The sequence below is a fragment of the Acanthaster planci genome, linkage group LG01 (assembly GCF_054643075.1).
Source record: "Acanthaster planci isolate LZ-2023a linkage group LG01, COTS_SCS, whole genome shotgun sequence".
NCBI classification, from domain to species: Eukaryota; Metazoa; Echinodermata; class Asteroidea; order Valvatida; family Acanthasteridae; genus Acanthaster; species Acanthaster planci.
Window position 1 is genome coordinate 26654481 of NC_141777.1, and position 18556 is coordinate 26673036.

The 18556-nt window shown below is 41.3% G+C and overlaps 2 protein-coding genes across 3 annotated transcripts; one reads left to right on the forward strand and one right to left on the reverse strand.

The window, feature by feature from the left end:
* The first annotated feature begins 144 nt into the window (after positions 1-144).
* LOC110975155 (uncharacterized) lies at positions 145-8469 on the forward strand. 2 transcript variants are annotated; one of them, XM_022227354.2, is made up of 8 exons: positions 145-242; positions 1728-1864; positions 2291-2532; positions 3055-3142; positions 3935-4090; positions 5277-5380; positions 6351-6445; positions 6856-8469. In XM_022227354.2, exons 2-8 carry the CDS (start codon positions 1763-1765, stop codon positions 6933-6935), a joined length of 867 nt encoding a protein of 288 aa, XP_022083046.1. In that variant the 5' UTR covers positions 145-242; positions 1728-1762; the 3' UTR covers positions 6936-8469. The 2 variants fall into 2 exon arrangements, with proteins under 2 accessions (XP_022083046.1, XP_022083047.1); XM_022227355.2 differs by having other exon boundaries at positions 155-210.
* Positions 8470-9297: 828 nt separating this feature from the next.
* On the reverse strand, positions 9298-16575 carry LOC110975154 (uncharacterized). Its single transcript, XM_022227352.2, has 2 exons — positions 15750-16575; positions 9298-15255 (listed from the first exon to the last, which is right to left on the reverse strand). Exons 1-2 carry the CDS (start codon positions 16308-16310, stop codon positions 14842-14844), a joined length of 975 nt encoding a protein of 324 aa, XP_022083044.2. The 5' UTR covers positions 16311-16575; the 3' UTR covers positions 9298-14841.
* Between the last annotated feature and the right edge of the window lie 1981 nt (positions 16576-18556).

Here is an 18556-nt window from a genome sequence, read left to right on the forward strand (position 1 = left end):
TATTTACTGCGTGTTCATCCCAGCCGGCCGTAGCCATGGTTATATATCCGGCGAGCCGCAGCCGGCCACACATCATGCCCGTTTCGCTGGCTGTGTACCATTGATCTCCACTTTCCTACATACGTGTAACAATGGTGTACCAATAGAGGGCGCTAGACAAACAAGGCTGCGAGTAACGTGAAGTTGGGTTGGCGCCTTCGTTAATGAAACGTAATCTCCTTTTCTTGGTATCACCTTTTCTGGTATGAAATAGCTCGTTGTTGGTCATTTAAAAATTCGTGAAGATTCAAGTAGGTCTTTATATTGCAATGTGTCAAGTTCATATGTTCATCTAACAAGAAGACATCGGTATTTTAAAGATTTCTAAGTGACCAATATACAGATAGGCCTATACATGTGTACATGTAGGGACAAGGCCAGCACTGATGACATCGCCGTGAACATAGTGAAATGCTGATTTGGCGTACATAATTAGAACAGTCATGAACATGATATTACAGTAGAAAGGAGCTAGGCCCCTATTAAGAGATTAAAACGAAATAGGCCTACCCCTGTTCAGAGCAAGCTTGCCTTTTTCCCTTATGTATGGACGCTACTAGTACTAATTTTTGCTGCAGTGCAGTGTCATCTTGGGAAGAAATGACAATTTGACATTTCCTAAAAAGTCAAATTTAGTTTTAGTGAAAAGTTCAATTTAGTGAAAATATTAAGGTAGGCTAGGCCTAAGCCTGTAACGTTAGCGTGGTTAGGCTATTCACTTAGAAAACACTCAAAATGTTACAGACCAGCCTCATAAGTTTTGTGCAAAGGGTATCAGGTGGCATCCTCTTTCCTCTTCAAAGGCACATCACCTCTGGACATTGCTGATGGAGTACAATAAATTTGCATAAGATTCAAGATCGCACTGAACACCCCAACTGACTGCAGTGCCTAGAGCTATTCATGCCTGATGGGTTCTGTCGTGTGGTCTCTGCTCGATGAACCCCATAGTCCTTTGGGTAGATTTGTTGCTAGGCCTTAACCCATTTTCAAGATTTTGTCTTGATGAGCCTCGGCCTCAAACTCGTTCTTTTAAATATTTGCTTCATCCTTACGATTGTCTCGTAAAAACAATTGCAATAAAATATACTGGTAGGCCAAGGCCTAACTAAAAAATTTAAGTGTGTTGAATCAACAGTGTTATTTGCTGTCATTTGGTATATCTGGAAGGCCCGGTTGTACACTTATTGGTTCAGACTTCAATGTTAGCTGTATAAAAGTGTCCTTTGAAACTGCATTGTGGGCCTAGACTGTGTGTTTTGCCCAAACTTTGACATCTGTCCTAAGTTTAACATCTGTCCCAACTAAGTGCTGCAGTTGGCAGGGTGGCAAAGGTGGTGGTTTGACATGTTAGGTCGGACACCAGCCCAGTTACATGTATAGCATAGATTGCCCTGAGTATGCCTCACAATGTGCTGATGTCGTTTTGTTTATATCGGCAACTCATGCTTGTAGAAGCTAGTTTTATTTGCATCATGGATGAAATGCCAGGTTGGTGTACTTTGGATGAATTATGTCAGGTGTGTGTTCAGATATTCGATCAAATTGAAGGTCGAAGATTCAACTATTGAATTATTCGAAATGACTCAGCCCTAACAAAGTACCAAACGTATACAAGGAGATGTTGAATGACAATTCCCCCGTGTTGACTTCGGCAAAAATATTATTATCAGTGACATTTTTCTCAGATACAAGCAGGTGACTGGACGGGAGTGATAGCATAATGAATCAGTATCAAGCTGGGGGGTCATCTGGACGACCACCTCAAATGTATGGCAACACAACCCAACAAAATGTGCTTGGCATGCAACAGAAACAAATGCAGGTGATTATGTCTAATTAATTACGTGTACGTCTACTGAACTTGGCTTCATATAGATTTTTCTCTGCCCTTATTCCTTCATGAAGGAACAAGAAAACTCCAATCTTTCGTTTGTTCGCTTTGCAAGAGTACCTCAGTGGAGTTCAGTTGGACTAAATCATAGTACTTATGTTGTTACTGCTTGTGTGAATTTCTAGAGAGACGAGGAACTCAGTCATAGAGCTTGTCAGTCAAGTGTGTGTCGTTCATTGTGTGGGTCATTTTGTGTGTTGCATTTTGAAGTTTGGTGTTAAAGAAAAATCAGTTATCATAGTATCAATACGTGTTTACATGTTCTCCCAGGCTAGATGCTTCCTTTCTGGTTTCTTCCTTGAAGTGCCCTTTTTGGAGATAGATGTAACCATAATTGACATTCTTTTGTTTCACCAGCTTATGCAGTCGCACCACATCCAAGCGGAAGACGCAGATGACGCACAGCAGCCCCAGCAGCGGCTTGTCGGCGGCCAGGCCCAGCCAGCCAACCCCAACCTGCTGCATGTGCCTTCCTCGAGCTACAGCCTGAGTGAAGGCATGTCGCTCACCTCCAGCATCTACCCGCAGACCCCACTCACCCCAATGACACCCGCCACGCCGGGGAGCATGGAGTCGTCCGGGATCGAGCCACAGCTTCAGTGAGTGTGTCATTCAGCATTGTATAGCAAAGGGTTGTCTAATTATTTTTTGTCCACAGTAGGTAAATCAGCATGGAATCCCGTGACCCAGGGGACAGCATGAGGAATGTGTCTAGATATCTGCACTGACATTTTGGTACCTCCCCATAGCAAAGTACCTAGACTGCTGGCCATTGGGATTTTTCATTAAGCTTTTTGTTTCTGTCCACTTACAAGTAAGCAATGGACCACATTCCAAATAGAATTCTACTAAAAAAGACCTTCGTGTGTGATCCCGGTTGACTTTACAAGTGCCCTCAGTTGATTAAGAGCAGTAAGCTATTATATTTTACCCTGAATGTTGAGATAAAGACACTTTGTCACAGCTTTAGTTCCTTCATTTTGCAGGCTCCAAACGTCCAGCCCTCAGACTGTCCAAAGTAAATCTTCTAACTCATCAACTGCTTATTCAGGCTGGAACTAAATAGCCACCGGCCAGAATTAACCAAGGGGACTTCATGTGTCATTATCCCCTATTTGCAGGAATATTGTATCAACAGTGAATCTCGGTTGCAAATTGGACCTGAAGAAGATCGCTCTTCATGCAAGAAATGCTGAATACAATCCCAAGGTATAGACTGTTCCCTTGTAAGAAGTATGACAATCCGACTCCTAGTCTTTCAGAGTTTTAAGATTTTGACCAGATCACCAATTTCTGTATTTTGAACCGTGTAAACTAAGCAACATGGATTATAAGCAGTTGTTCAAGTGGAAAATTGAGTTTCGCAAGATTTATAGATATCTATTTGTATATAGGCAAGTTAAGTATTAACAAGGTTTGCGGCAGCACCTAAGATCCTAGTAAGTAGACATCTTGTTATTTTCTGTGATTAACCCTCCTACTATGGGGCCCATTGAAACCTTCCAAACTTTCAGTATCCTAGAGCTTAGTATTAATCTCTCATAACTGGGTTCATGCCTTCAAAAACCTTTCAAATTGCACACGCCGTGTGCACACTTTGCACACACACTTACCTGTTTTACATACAAAGTGTGGGCATTCCTTTGCTCTCCTGTTGTTAAGGAAACTTGAGGAAAATGCTCATTTTCTGCAATTAGGATAATTCCTTTGAGCTGGATTTTTGATTATGATTTCCTGGACTGTTCCTCATCATTTTGCCACAGATAACCTTGACCCCAAAATGCCTCTGAAACTGTTTTTCAGAGAGGAGAAAACATTGTGTGGACGTGTGCAAGTCCACACAACACCATCATACCCTACATTATGTGGACTTCTTTTGTGCAGGGGTCCACACTATGTATGCCATGTCTGCACAGTGCTACACACAGTGCAACAGTCAAAATTGCTAATGGACCTGTAATGCCAATCTTTGTTTGGCTTCGACACACTTCCTTCCTGCAGAGATTTGCAGCTGTCATCATGCGGATCAGGGAGCCACGGACAACCGCTCTGATTTTCAGCTCAGGGAAAATGGTGTGCACTGGCGCTAAGAGTGAAGACTACTCAAGACTGGCCGCTAGGAAATATGCCAGGGTTGTACAGAAACTGGGCTTTCCTGTAAGTCTCTGTCTTGGAGAATCTGAGATTTATTTCTTCTAGGAACCTTGAATCCTCCAATATCCTCCATTGTGCAGGAAATCAGTGGTACATTCTTTGTACTTTAGGTTAATGGGTGGAAATCAAGGCCTTTATTTTGGTAAAAGTGGCTAGGTTCTTCACTCCTGCACAGCTCTCCCAAATCACATGGTGAACATTGAAGGTGGATTTGGGCTAAGCTGTTGTAACAGCCATTGGACTATACCATTATTTATCTTAAGGGGTGATAGGGAGATGATATGTTCTCGTGAAGTAAACTTCCAAAGTTTCATAAAGAAAGTTAAATTTTAAACCAGTCCAAATTCTCCTTTCTCCTAGACTGTTAGGTACAGTTATATATCTAGTATCTATTTCACTAGTTAATGATGAGTTTAGGCTTACCGAAGGCGTGTTGGCAGTTTGTTCATTACCCGTTAGTGTAGACTCTTCCAATAGTTCAGTGCTTCACACACATTTTTGTGGCATCCATTAACGGTTATGGTATTTGAACAAACTGCATTTTTCACGATGGACGATCTTCAGAAAAGACCTAATATTTCTCTTTTCTCAAAAATGACAGCATTTCTGGCAGTAAGATTTCACAGATTATCTGACACTATTATGTACTTACTTTAAAGTAAAATATTTCAAGATAATTTGACAGTCCTGCTTTTGAAATCTTACAAATCCTATACACTGCCCTTAACTGACGATCTCACATGAGACACTGACATTATTAACATGGTTCTTTCCATTGGGTTGTTTTCACACCCTAACCATCCAAGATGTTTCAAAATCCATCGGGAGGTTTTTGAAGCTTATGTAAGATCAAGGAAACCAGAATGTACACGTGCACGTAACTAGCTTCTCTTGTGTGGCCACTTGTTTTGCTCTGAGCTTGTAAAATAGATGTTCAGATTTCTAACTTTTCAGTGTTGGCAGATATGCCATAATAATTAGCATGGGTCTTGATGCCCCTTGAAAGTTCAAGTTTCTGTAAGCTATAGGCATCTTGCAGCTATGGATTCTGGAGGGTTTAGGAAGGTTCCTAGCAGAAGAGCTGACAAAGTTTGGCTTTTTGTCATTTCACAGTTATACACACAGAAGAAATGACTCACAGTAGACAGAATGCCAGGTATAAATTTTTGTATTATTTTGTATTTGGCAGGCAAAGTTCATGGAGTTCAAGATACAGAACATGGTTGGTAGCTGTGACGTCAAGTTTCCTATCAGGTTAGAGGGTCTAGTTCTTAAACACAGTCAGTTCTCAAGGTGAGTGATGTATTTCTACGAATGTGGCTTTATCGTATGTTGGTTCAGTTTTTTTCTTGGTATTGCTTTGTCCCTGTTGCCTTTAACCCTCAAGCTGCATCAGGAAGTCACAGCTGTTACTGGCAACAGTCGGTTGTGGATTGAAGCTAGCCAATGAGTGTTTGTGCTGTTTGTAGCCCTTTGCCATGATTCAGACATAGGCTTTGAAAGACAGAATTGAACTATGACCTTTTGCACATTGGTGCAAAGTTCCAAGTCTTTTCATGAATGACTGCTTGATTTAAATCTAATGTTGTAAAGACTAGTGCAATTAAGTTTTGTTGTTTATGCATTTTTAGCTCAATGCAAGTTAAATTTTTCAAATGATTCTTCTTTGTAACCGTAGCATTGACTCAGCTGGCTCTTCCACTGTTTTAAAATTCATGCTTTAATGATGCATATTTATTCCAGCCAATACGTACACATATTTGACTTCCCTTTTTGCTTGTATTTCTGTATAATTACTGTGTAAAACTCATAGGTATATATCACAATTGTAAAATATTCCTAGCGTGGCCAAGTCAACAGATTTTTGTTCTTAATACTCAGTTTGTCAAATTTTCACATACCCTTCTGGGTACAAAATAAATAATTGTACACAATCTGTTATCTCATGGTGGGCATATGGCCAATGGCTCAGGATTTGTGACCCCCTAATCATAGGGTTATGGGTTCGAATCCAGTTGCTGGTTATATACATGTATTGTGACTTTGGGCATGTTACTTACCCCTACTTGCCTCCCTGTACCCTTGAGTACAGATAAGTACCTCTGAGGGTAGAGACCAGATGTGTGCTGATATCGGCTTCCAAAATTAATCTCTTGGCCTGCTGAACGAGAAAACAAATTGCCATCGCACCTCGAGTAGTAGTACTGCTAGATATGTGCGCATTATCAGTGGGCATTGTACTCTTGGATTTTCTTTGTTTCAGCTATGAGCCAGAGCTGTTCCCTGGCTTGATATACAGAATGGTCAAACCAAGGATAGTGTTGCTGATTTTTGTCTCTGGAAAAGTGGTACTTACAGGTGAGTGTTACGGTCTTTGATTAAAACCCCACCCAAAGCTATGACATTTAGGTACAAATTTGAAGACAAAATTTGATCAGCAGAACAGAAAATTGGAGCCTCGACAGCTGATGGGTCTTCAAGTTCATTGGCGTGAAATAACTTCCCTCATATTGCCCACCCCCACTCCTTTTCCGGACCTACATTTTGGATTTTGCTAACCGGAAATTCGTCTATTTTAGCATGTTTTCCCCCATTAGAAGTGTGTCATATTTTCAGAAGAAGTATTCTAAGTGGACTAGGGAAATTTCCAGATGTGTCCTGGTTCCTGCAACATGCTGCCTGCCCATCAGCCATCAGTCAAGTCAGAGGAAGATACTTTCAGTCATTGTTTTCATACTAAAATCCACTCAACTCGGTTTAATTTCTAGGTGCGAAGGTCCGCCAAGAAATCTTAGATGCCTTCAACAACATCTACCCAATTCTGAAGTCTTTCAAGAAAACATCATAGTTTAACCGGAAACAGCAGCTGGAACTTTTGAAAAATGGAAACCAGAGTGAAGCCCAGATTGTTGTGTTGTTGTTTGGCAAACTTTATGAACCGAAACCTGAAATCGTATCTGTGCAGGAGCATTATCAACCATGTTTTTGCTGACGTTTGCAGGTCAGGTAATAGACCACCCATAGCTCTGTCAAGCATACAATCCTTATAAATGTGGGTGATGAACTTTATTAGTTTGCCACCCATCCCCCCCTCTCATTCCCAAGTCTTCTAGACTACCTTTTGGGATATCTTCCATCAGATGTCTTGAATCGGGACCCTCACATTTTACAGTGCTCATGTATGAAAGAAAAAGAGTCACCTGCACCACGTCAGTTCAACCAATGAGTGACAAATAGAGTATTTTCGTGGTTAATACATTGCACTCCTTGTTGAGTTATCCTTACAACCGGCTTGGTGGGATTGTCAAACTTTGACCAATTGAGAATGGCCTTTATTGAGAGAGAGAGAGAGAGACCCATGTTAAAACTTAGGCATGTAGGAAAAAAGAAGAGAACTCTTTCTTTAAAGTCCATAGCTTTATCGCGACGTAAGCTTGAACAAATGCAGCAACTTCCAAATGCTGTTTCAGAGGCCAGTATTTATGTTTTTGTATGTATCCAGAGGTGTGTCACAGACAGATGCTTTGTAAATAGGTAGACTTTCTATTGTCTTTATTGTAGATTCTTTTTTGTTACTTATTACCCCTCTGTCTAGTGATTTATCTTTGGAATGTTGTCATGTCAGTGGAATGGTAAGGAATGCCTGTGGTCTGATCACACATATTTCTCATAAGCACTTGATTCTGACAAAGCTAAATGACATTAGTGTTCAGGAACTAATCTTGTCAGACAAGTTGTGCCTCAGTTCCCAGACATATGCGAGATTTATGTGTATTCTTCTATTTGAACGAATAAGTGAGTAATCTGGATACACATCCATTTTTGTGCCAATTGTGAACTCCAGTTCTAGCTTTATTGTCTTGGCCCAAAAAAAATCAGTAATCAGTAATGCATTAGTGATGGAAAACAAAAGTGGGAGATGCTACCTTGGAGCAAATTCTGTGACGTCTTCCCCACAAACTCACACTTACATTACACGTAACTCCAAGTTCTCTAACTCAGGTATGTTCTTCAGTTTCTTGTTTTGCTTTTTGAAGAATTTGAACAGTTTTCAATAGTGCAAAGATCAGCTACTATCATTTAACAGTTTCATTCTAGTACAACCGAGGTTTCATTGGTTTACTGCAGTGTTGGTTCTCTAGGATTCAGGATTTGTTTTTGCAGAAATCCCCAAGAAAGGGCAAGGCTTTATTCCAAATTATTTGAAGTCTACTCAGTCAAACCAAAAATCGGGATCCACCTGTATTTGTTCCAGATGGAGATCAAGATTTAATTATGCTACCGGTATATTCTTTTTCTGTGAAAATTGTAATTTGTTCCAAAACTGTTTTGTAAATAAAAAGTTTTTGTTAAAGATAATAAAGTGTTCTTCGGGTACAGTACTCGGCTTGTTTAATTTGACAACTCCATGCATTGCCTCATCAAAATAGCCATTTGCGAATTTTCCTTGCCTGGAATTTGTTAAAAAATGGTAGCTCAAGCCATTCTGTTCCTTTTTTCCCCTTTCTTGTTTTCCCATAGATGGCACGCTTCATAGTAAAATTACTTCCACATCCCACTTCCAAACCAAAGAAAAGATGAGATCTTTACATTAAGAACAAGGTCATTCAAAGGGTGTAAATGCAGCACCACCAAGTTGTGTAAGCATCTCCCATACTTCATATCTACAATGTGGGGCAGTTCAACGACATCCTCTTGCAACTATTGACGTGACTATTGCAACTTAACCCATGCAGGAATTTGAAAGAATGTGCCATTTAGATGTTGAATATCTTGATTGTGTGACCCATCTTTACAAAATGCTAAACCACATCATTCTTATGTGTAGCATCTACACCTTTTGCATCGTTTCAGCCCTAATGTAATAAACTCTTTAGCGCTCTTGTTCCTGTTTTTTTGTGGCCACTTTTGCTCATCTTTGAGGGATGTCTGGACTGATATTTTGGTTTGGAGAGAGTAAAACATCCAGCATGGAGTGATTGTTCAAATCATCCCATCTGGTGGAAAAAAATAATGGGAAGATGTGATGCTGGGCAGTTTTACTTTGAAACTTTACTTGATGAAATATTTCTGACAAAAGGTAGGTTTTGCTGCATTTTACTACAGATGCATGGACCTAAACCATGATGAAATCATGTTTTGTTTACACGTTTAGCTAAAAAGTTACAAAATGACAAAAAAATAAAATAAAATAAAAGATTTAAAGTAAATGATCATATGCAACCACACCCTCTGTACTTTATTTTTTTTTTTTAGTTAACTTCTCATTGGGAAACAATTTCATTTTTTCATACAATATTTGATAAAGTAAAAAAATGACACCAATAAACCATTATACACCATACGACATAATTGCAAAAATAAAAAAATTCAAGTATGCAACAAAATATTGGCTAGTATCCATTAGTGAAAAAATAATGCATTTTTAAATTCATATACATTGCAACTGCTATGCCAAACACATTTCCAACTAACAACTTATATGTCTATGTACAGATCAATAAACAAGTATACATGAACTTGTTTGGTGATTATTATTTATGTCTGGAGTTTGTCTTCATTTTATAAAATTTTAAGGCAAGTAAACTCATACTTTTTTAAAATGCTCTATTCAATGTTTAAAGCTGCCATGTTTGTCTTCTACAAGCCCATATTACACTACTGCAGAAAGAAATGTTACAGACTTGTTTCAACATCATCTAAACTAGGACTAAAATATAATAGCTCGTTGATTTATACACACTGCATATAGATACACTTTTTCCCTTGACAATTTTCATGATTAAATTACCATCATGCCTGCCCAGCTAAAACCGAGGCAACTTTGACTTCAAAAAGTTTACTTGCCAATTGGCAATCGCTACTGGCTTCCACCCAGAAGCATTCCTGTTACAACCTTTGACCTCCGACCTCTAACAGGGTTGAAAGGGTTGATGGGAAAATGGTGGCTGAGTAAAGAGAAAGTATAATTCATAAAAAGGAACATTTTAGCATTAGTTTCAAACTTGTGAACTAATCCGAGGAGAAATTTTTTGCGGCAGCATTGCTGGCACCAAACTCATGAGCGCATTCTCAAACTCAAAAGTGACACTACCTGTCAGGGTGGTATTCAACGTTGTGCCTACCACCTGCATGTGATCCTATGCCACGGCAAAAATACACCGCTGTAATTATACTAGCCAGATTAGCCTTCAGAATTTTTTAGCAGATGCACTTGAGGAAAATGGTCTCAAAGCTACAATGAGCAAGAATGATAGAAGCTTTTTACCAAATGTTACCTAACACAATCCGTATATAGTAGTTAAATGTAGTCATATCAAATATGTGCCACATAATGGCTACAGAAAAATCATGTACAAAAACGTGTTTCCCATCAAACCCTTTCTGTCTTAAGATCTACCTACATGTATGTACAACAAATGGAGTCATGTGGAGTAGCATCTTTTTATTTACATAAATAACTAACTTGCAACGCAGACAAAAAATGCAATGTAACAGAGCCTCAAAAAATGGTTGAATACATGTATGTACAACTCAGTTACAAATACTGTGTAGGTCACAAGACGCATTCACTGCTGCACCTTTTGGGACACTTCAAATAAAGGGGCAAGTGAGATATCAGGTTGAACAAATTGTTAAATCCTACAACAAATTTGGGAGAAAAAAAAAGAATACACACCCTACAAAGTACACATCTACTGGCTTGTAAGCACTAAGCAGTCAAGAAATTGCACAAATAACATTGATTTTTGCTGTAATCAACCATGAAGTAGCACTATGCATCTGGGTGAAGACTACCTGCTAAATATGCAAAAAATACAGTGAGCAACACAGGCAAGATTTCTAACATTTCCGTACTCTGGTTCCAAATACAAATGGGGCCATCCACTGCTTTACAATTGAATCATTAGTCAAAAAGATCCCATTAGATTCCACTTGTTTCTGCTATGACTATCGTCTTCGGGAACTGTGCAGAAGACTTAAAACTGACATTACCGCCAGCCTAGAATTCGGTCCTTTTTTTCGGCGTAACATCACCGACTGAGTGTTGCTGGCACAGTGAATATGCTGGTACTTGATAAACTTCCGTACGCCACGCATCTTTGTGTTTGTTGACTAGGCAGTAGAGCAAATTATTCCACATGAGGACCACAGGGCACAAGCTGCAACAATGTACATTCTTTATTTCTGCCCCAAAGATCTTTCATGTGTAAAATTAACACCAAGTTCATCTTAACACATGCATGTAAATGTGGGTGTATGTCCATGCATGTGTAGTCCCGAGCTTCTTTTTATTCAAAGTAGATTGATTGGCCACGTGAAGCCATTTGAAAATGCTCAGGGATTCGAGAGGATTCTACTGCCAGGTGTCATGCATGCATGCACCTGCAAAGCTCACAGCTGAAAATCTCACCATTTTTGCCCTGTTGTTTTTTTCTGGTAAGCCTTTCTCTGATTTGGCCTACACTCTAATGCAGAGCAATACCCACATGACAGCCCTTTCACAATATTCAAAATGTTAAACCTCACATGAACACTTTGATTTCTGCTAAGCCTCTCACAGTAGTAAAAACTCAAAAGTGATTTCCACACAGGTCTGGTGCCCTGGCCTATACTAAAGAAATTCTGCCCTTGCCGGGTCATAATTAAGAGTCCCTACTAATGCAGAACATTTCTTAAAAATCAATATCCATGTCTGTAGAAATTAGTACTACTGTGAAAAGTATTCCTTTCTCAACTATATTCATTGCAATCCAGGTCCTTTTGAGGTAAGACGTTTGAGTGAAGAAGACTCTCCGCTCCGTGCGGAACAAAAGAGGATTTTTTTTTTGGTAATCATCGCATAGGCACGCCGTGAGGTGCGCAAGTATATGCGCATTTGACGCGGAGCACCCTGAATACATGTAACTAAGTTACTCCGGCATGTATGGTCTTTGTGTACATGCAGAACGAGGGTAAGAACTCGCTTGTAACCACCTGTCTTTCTTTTTGCCGATTGGGGGTGTACTTCAGCTCGGGGTGGATAAGCACTGGAAACAAAAGATCACATCATCGGTACAACTTGTCTTCAATGCACACATGGCTCTGTCATGTCATTAAAAAATAAAACTTACACAACTACGGAGTCGAAAAAAATTAAATTAAATGGCAGTTTACTATGTTCAGAAATCCCCATTTGCCACGGTATATCTGCAGACGAAACAGCTACATGTCATCAACAGAAACCCTAAGCACCACACAAGTTGACAACTGTGCGCAACAAACAATAAAACGCACCAGCGTATACAATGCCTGTCTTATCTAGCTGCAACAACCACTGTCCCACTGTTTCAGGAGCTCCTTCAGGACAGACCCATTAATGGGTAGAGAATAAAGGCACCAAGCGCATTATTTCCTTCATTCCCAAAGGGCCTCGATGTCTCACAAGTTGACAAATCAACAATTTCATGTCACCAGGATTCCAGGAATGACATTTTTTTACACTTGTTACAAACTGGTAATGTACAAAATTCAATGTCATGGCCTCTTGACATAGACATTCGTGGTGTAATTTAAATTTCATCAACAATGTTTTTTTCAGTCATATGTACAAGTCCTTGCAGCTACTACGCAGCTATTACTGTACAAGACTACATTTTGTAGAATGAGAGATCAGATTTTTTTTCAAAGACTGCAGATGCCAAGCAAAGATCTCTCCACAGCCACACACTAAACAGGCAAGTGGGCCATTTAGAACTGATATAGACCACTCTCATTTGGCCACAACTCGTATGGCAACCACAGTTTGCAGAAATATCACCATTTGGTTGCTTTTCGATTTTACCTCCAATTTGTTCAAAATGGTAATTCTCCCATTGATTTGAAATAGGGTTGTATTTTCATTTAGTGTTTGGTAGTACATCTATTATTTTCTGGTGTTCCAACAGCTGCTTGGGATTTTTAACACTGTCAATTACTCTTTTACTTATGTACCGATGGCCAACCACAGTTTTAGCAGTCACTTGTAGGAAAAACATGACTGTGACATCAGAAGAGCAAACCTTATTAGACTGTAGAACTGTAGGTGGTTTGGCTGTGACTACTTTAACCCAGACAACAGCAGGACAGGTTTTTTCCAATCACAGGGTAAAAGTCAGTGGAGTGCAGCACAATCTAAACTTCAGAACAGTATGTGCTATTTATGACCTAATCAGGATTTTCTACACCAGCCAGGGAGAATTCTCAAAAATCAGAGTTGATGCTTCCTAGTTTTTTTTTTTTAAATAGGAGGCAAAGTCTCAGTGGACAAGACTGATTGCTTCAATATCTTGGTGAAATCAGTGAATGAAGGAATGAGTGGCCTGGCATGGATGAGAGCAACTTTCTAATACAGAGATCTGCATCTGTCTGACGTCAAAGAGAAGAACTCAATCCACGGCGAAAAAAATGCAGAATGTCATGAAGTGTACAGTGCATGCAAACTACAAGAACGCCCGTTTGACACAACCATAGCGGGTTCAAATCTTGTGTTTAACATCACTCTTTGGCTAGTCTAATATCATTAGTCAAAACAGCTACATTTCTTCCAACAAAACTGTGACATGCAATGACAGTACAACCGGGTTTCATATGCCAACCCCGGTTTGACTGTCAGACACAGCTGAGCGTAGGTGTATGTACAATAACCCAGCAATTGTTCTGAATTGTCACATCTCTGTCCTGAATACACTATAGCCTCATGTCATGTCACTCACCGATGGACATCACATCAGCCAGTATTCTGTGATATGACACACACAAACACGTGCATGCGCCCTGACAGTATACAGAATTAGGATGATGTTGGGACTGCTAACTGCCAATGTTTGAAGATTTCATCATCCAGACAGAGATATGACAAAACAATTGTCGACTGCTGAGATGTAAGATAGCACTTTCAGCTTTGCCTCGGGCGCTATGCATCCCTCGGGTTGTCAAAATGCCGCATCTCACACCACAGCAGTCAACGATGAAGCACGTGGCTCATACAACATGCAACATGGCCATCCTGGCAGGCTGTAGCCATGATCAATTTAAGGAAACCGCCCTCTCCTCAGCAATTTAAATGAGGGCTGGGGACTATTGAAGGCAGACGACAGATATAACCAACCAACAAACCAAAAGGAGTGGTTGAGGATGCACCTATAAAATAAAACGCCCTGGCAATAGTTTTCTCTGTTAGTCAAAGCATCAGCAGAACACTTTTAAGCCGTTAACATTTCTATTAATTTGATTAATTAAGTGTTCCCCTGCATGAGCAGGTACCTCAAGCAAAATAATGTACACTTTCACTTCAGTCTCCACTGAAGGAGATGCATCAAGAGACATCATCAAAACCTGCCATTCCAAATGCTATATACAAATGTCCACGCATAAATGACTCAGAAACGAGCCTTAACTTGTTCTGAAAAAAGTATGTTCCACATGTCAAGTTTATTCCTCCGTCAACTTCTCACACCTCATTCCTGCATGTAAAATGCCCATACACTGCTGGCCTACAAAACTCAGATACAGCTCAAGTCGAGTTTATACACATGTACATGTACTTTCACAATGACAGTGCTCTCCTTTGCAATACATGCACAGATCACAATGCACTTTGAATTTCGCCCGTAACCAAGACCACGAATCACGTTTCACACACTGCCCAGGACAGGAACTCTCTCAAGTGCATGCACCTCCACAGACTACCAGATTTTAGACTTCCCTTCCGTCTCTCTCTGACTGCCCAAAAGTTACTGGCCGTAAGGGTGGTAGCCTCCCCTCCCATAACCACTGCTGTAGCCGGCTGCCGTGGCTCCACCTTGGTTGGACCCGGAGCCCCCTCCAAAGCCGGACCCAGCGTTGTACATATTGCCCGCTCCATACGGGTTGCTGCCATCCTTGCCCGTGTAACCCTGGTACTGGCTGTTGCTCCCGTAGCCCGGGTTGGCTCCATAGCCAGGGCTGTTGGCCATGTTGTAGCCGGTGGGAGCCCCGCCCCCAAAACCGCTGCTGGTGTTAGCCGGGTACGGCGTAAAGCTCCCATACCCTATCGGCGGCCCGTACATGCCCATGTTGTTACCAAATGAACCTGTGTTGAAGCCGCCGGTGCCTGTGGATGGCCCATAGGGCACGACTTGCCTATTTTCAGCGACCTTTATTTCAACCTAAATCGGGGAGAAAAAATTGATAATTAGAATTGTTCTCGTGAAAATGGCCAACCACCGCTGGAATGCATGATTCTCCCGCAATGAAATGCTTCACTCTTTTTCATGACTTTAACAACTCTATTTTTGCGTTTAATCAACTTTTACCCGAGCAGAAAATCAAGCAGATCATATATAAGTCTTAGGTTTCAATCCTTCACATATTTAACACTAAACACATCATACATGTATCACGGTGATAATAAATCTTTATGAGTCATACAATGGACCCTTTGCATTGGAATTTGTGGCCAAGGGCAGCTTTTGTTATTTAAATTCATGAATAGAAGTATCTTCATAAACTTACGACTGTCTCCAGAGGATCAAAGGTACCGATGCACTATGAAGAAGGATTTCTCGTACAATATTACATGGGGTTACGTCTAGGTTAGTGAAACTGCACGTGCTGCCTTTAAATTTAGCCATGCATGTGTATTTTACATGAAAGGAATTACCGTTTTGCCGTTGATTTGTACAAATTGAGTACGAACTGCATCCATGGCTTCTTTGGCACTGCTGAATTCAACAAATCCAAAACCCCTCATCCGCTGCGAAACTTTGTCATATTTCTGCTCAACATTTTCCACAGTTCCGAATCGACTCAGCACCAATTTGATGTCATCGTCTGTGGTCCCATTGGAAATGCCCCCGACAAACACTTTCCTCTGGTTGTCAAACGCGGGTTGCTCAAACCTACCCCCGCCCCCAGCCCCGCCCCCTGACATGCCTGGTCGCTGCGCCTGATCCCTCTGTTGCTGCTCTCCCTTCCGGAAGGCAGCTTTACATTCGATCTTCTTGCTGTCAATAACGTGGGGGTCCCTTGACTGCAAAACATTCGTTCTGGACTCTGGATTCTTAAAATTGACAAACCCAAAGCCCCGGCTTTGGCGTGTCACCTGGTCCTGCAAGACCACCGCCGACTCGATCGGGCCGAAGTGGCTGAAATAGTCCTTCAGCTTCTCCGTCGACGTTTCGGGCGCAAGCGATCCTACAAATATGCTGCAAGGATTCTCCATCTTCTTAAAGGTTCTCTGGCTTGTTCAACTGCGTGCTGATGGTGAATTTCCTGAGGTTTGATGACGGACCAAACTGATCACCGAAGGACGTAGACTCGCTCGAATTTCGTTTTTAATTCACCCCAATGTCACGGAAGCGTCCAGACATATGCTGGGCGCATATGCAGCAGTCAGATCAGGACAGCGAGTTGAGGCCACTTACTGAACTACAGTAATCCTGCACGACATCCATTGCACATATGAGCGGACTTGTTCCCTGAATCCCGCAGTGCATTAGTTACAGTCATTGTGGCTGATACAAGTGCACGCCTATTGGGTTGGGGTAGCAGGGAACCAATCTCTCCACTTGCCGTTCGAAAGGGTCAGGAAGTTCATGAGTTACCAACCAAAATAAAAGTCCCCTTGGCGTTCAACTGTTCAATTTTGATTCATTTTATTCATTTTCCCACGGGAAAATACATGAAGTATAATTTGACGTCCCCGAGAAGCCAGGAAAAACCAGCTCGAGTCGGCTTATCACAGTTACAACCATTATTTGTTACGCCCGGCTTCACTCGTGTATGGAGGTACGTGCCACGCCCCCTTGGGGCCGCACCTACAGTTTGGAATGTGACCGGTGAGACTGAGCAGTGGGTTAAGTTACTCACTTCGTGGGAACGGAAGATTACAGTCACATCGAATGTGAGCGTATGAACCGAAATGTTTGTTTTCCTTCTGGAAAGAAAATCTACTGAGGGTAGGACTAGGAGGGAAGTGGGTTTTGCAACAGGACCCATCTCGACGCTGGGGGCGCTGCAACAAATGCCACTGAGCACATGGCTTCTTCGTGGCCTCGGTAATGTTGTTTATTTTATTCACGCAGGCGCAACACTTATCGGAATTTTTTTTTTTTCATACGCAAAATAATCAGAGGAGAGAAAGAATATGAGGACACAAAGAGTATGCAGGCCAAAAGAAACTAGAACAAAACAAAATAATGTTGAGCAACAACAACCAGGCACAAAGACTGCTTCCCGATTGCACATGAAAGGCAATGTATTTAATAATACGGAAACTAAAAATTGGCCCAATGATTCACGCAGGCGGATTAGCATATTACATTTCGCTCAGGCGGATTACTATTTCGGGCAGAAAATAAACCTAGCCATAAATCTTAAAGCCCATTCGGATACGACCGTGTACTTTTTTTCAGAGAGTGTAAAGGGCGCCATCAATGTATCCACCTAGAGAGTGCCAGCTTCAAATTTCGGAACCCAAATGGCTGTTCATTATGGCCGAGTTCGGGCGGCTTGTTCCCGTATGTACACGAACAGCTCGATTTGTTGTTCGTGGGTCGGCTGCTCGAACGCCGGGAACAAACAACTGGTTATCGATGGTAGTTAGTGACAAGCAACATGCAACATGGCGGCGTCCATGGAGGCTATGTTATTCGAGAGTTAATGTTTGGATGGGCTGAATTCTTTTCTATATGAACAGGAACATTCATTTTTGTGTTACGGAAAATAATTAATGTTAATTGTGCAAAACTTCCCATTGTCTTTGGCTTTGGAAGCCATCTCTCTACTTTTTGCAGCTGTTCAAAAATCAAAATCTCACGAGTTTTTCCGTGTGTTCCTGTAAAACCCTGACGAGGAGGTGGTGTGTGATCGTGTTCCGAGAACAGTGTTCTTGAGTCGTGTTCCCGCCGTTCGAGCGCGAGAACAAGAAACCCGTGTCAAGAACAGGCCGCCCGAACTCGACCTATGTGCGCGCGCGTACAGCAGGCAGCTATTGTGTGCTAATTGACCTCGTGCATTGACGCATAGCCCACCATATTGGTTCCAACAGTCGAAACTCTCTCTGTCTCTGCTCTGTGTCCACGGAGCCGAAGTCAGTGTATTATTGGTGAATGTTCTGGCTCTAAGGCTACGTCTTTTCCTTGAACCCTTCGTTCAATCGAGGGAACTAGGCCTCCCTTCTTCTATAGTCCGTATTAAAGTAAATGGTAAGCTGGTGCCATTCGTCAAGTGCTATAATAGTTTTTAGCGGCTATAACATGGCAAAATGTAGCTCGAGAATATTCACTACCCTAACCCTTTCTACGTGCGGGATACACTACCGATATTGAGGCTAATAAAAGAAATATCTGAATGGTAAAACGTTCGATTATTTGCAAGAAGGGGGGGTAATGAAGTAATCATCTCCAAACTTTTTAGAAACACCAAAGGACCATTGAACTGATTTCAACCAATATTTTTTCTCAGACA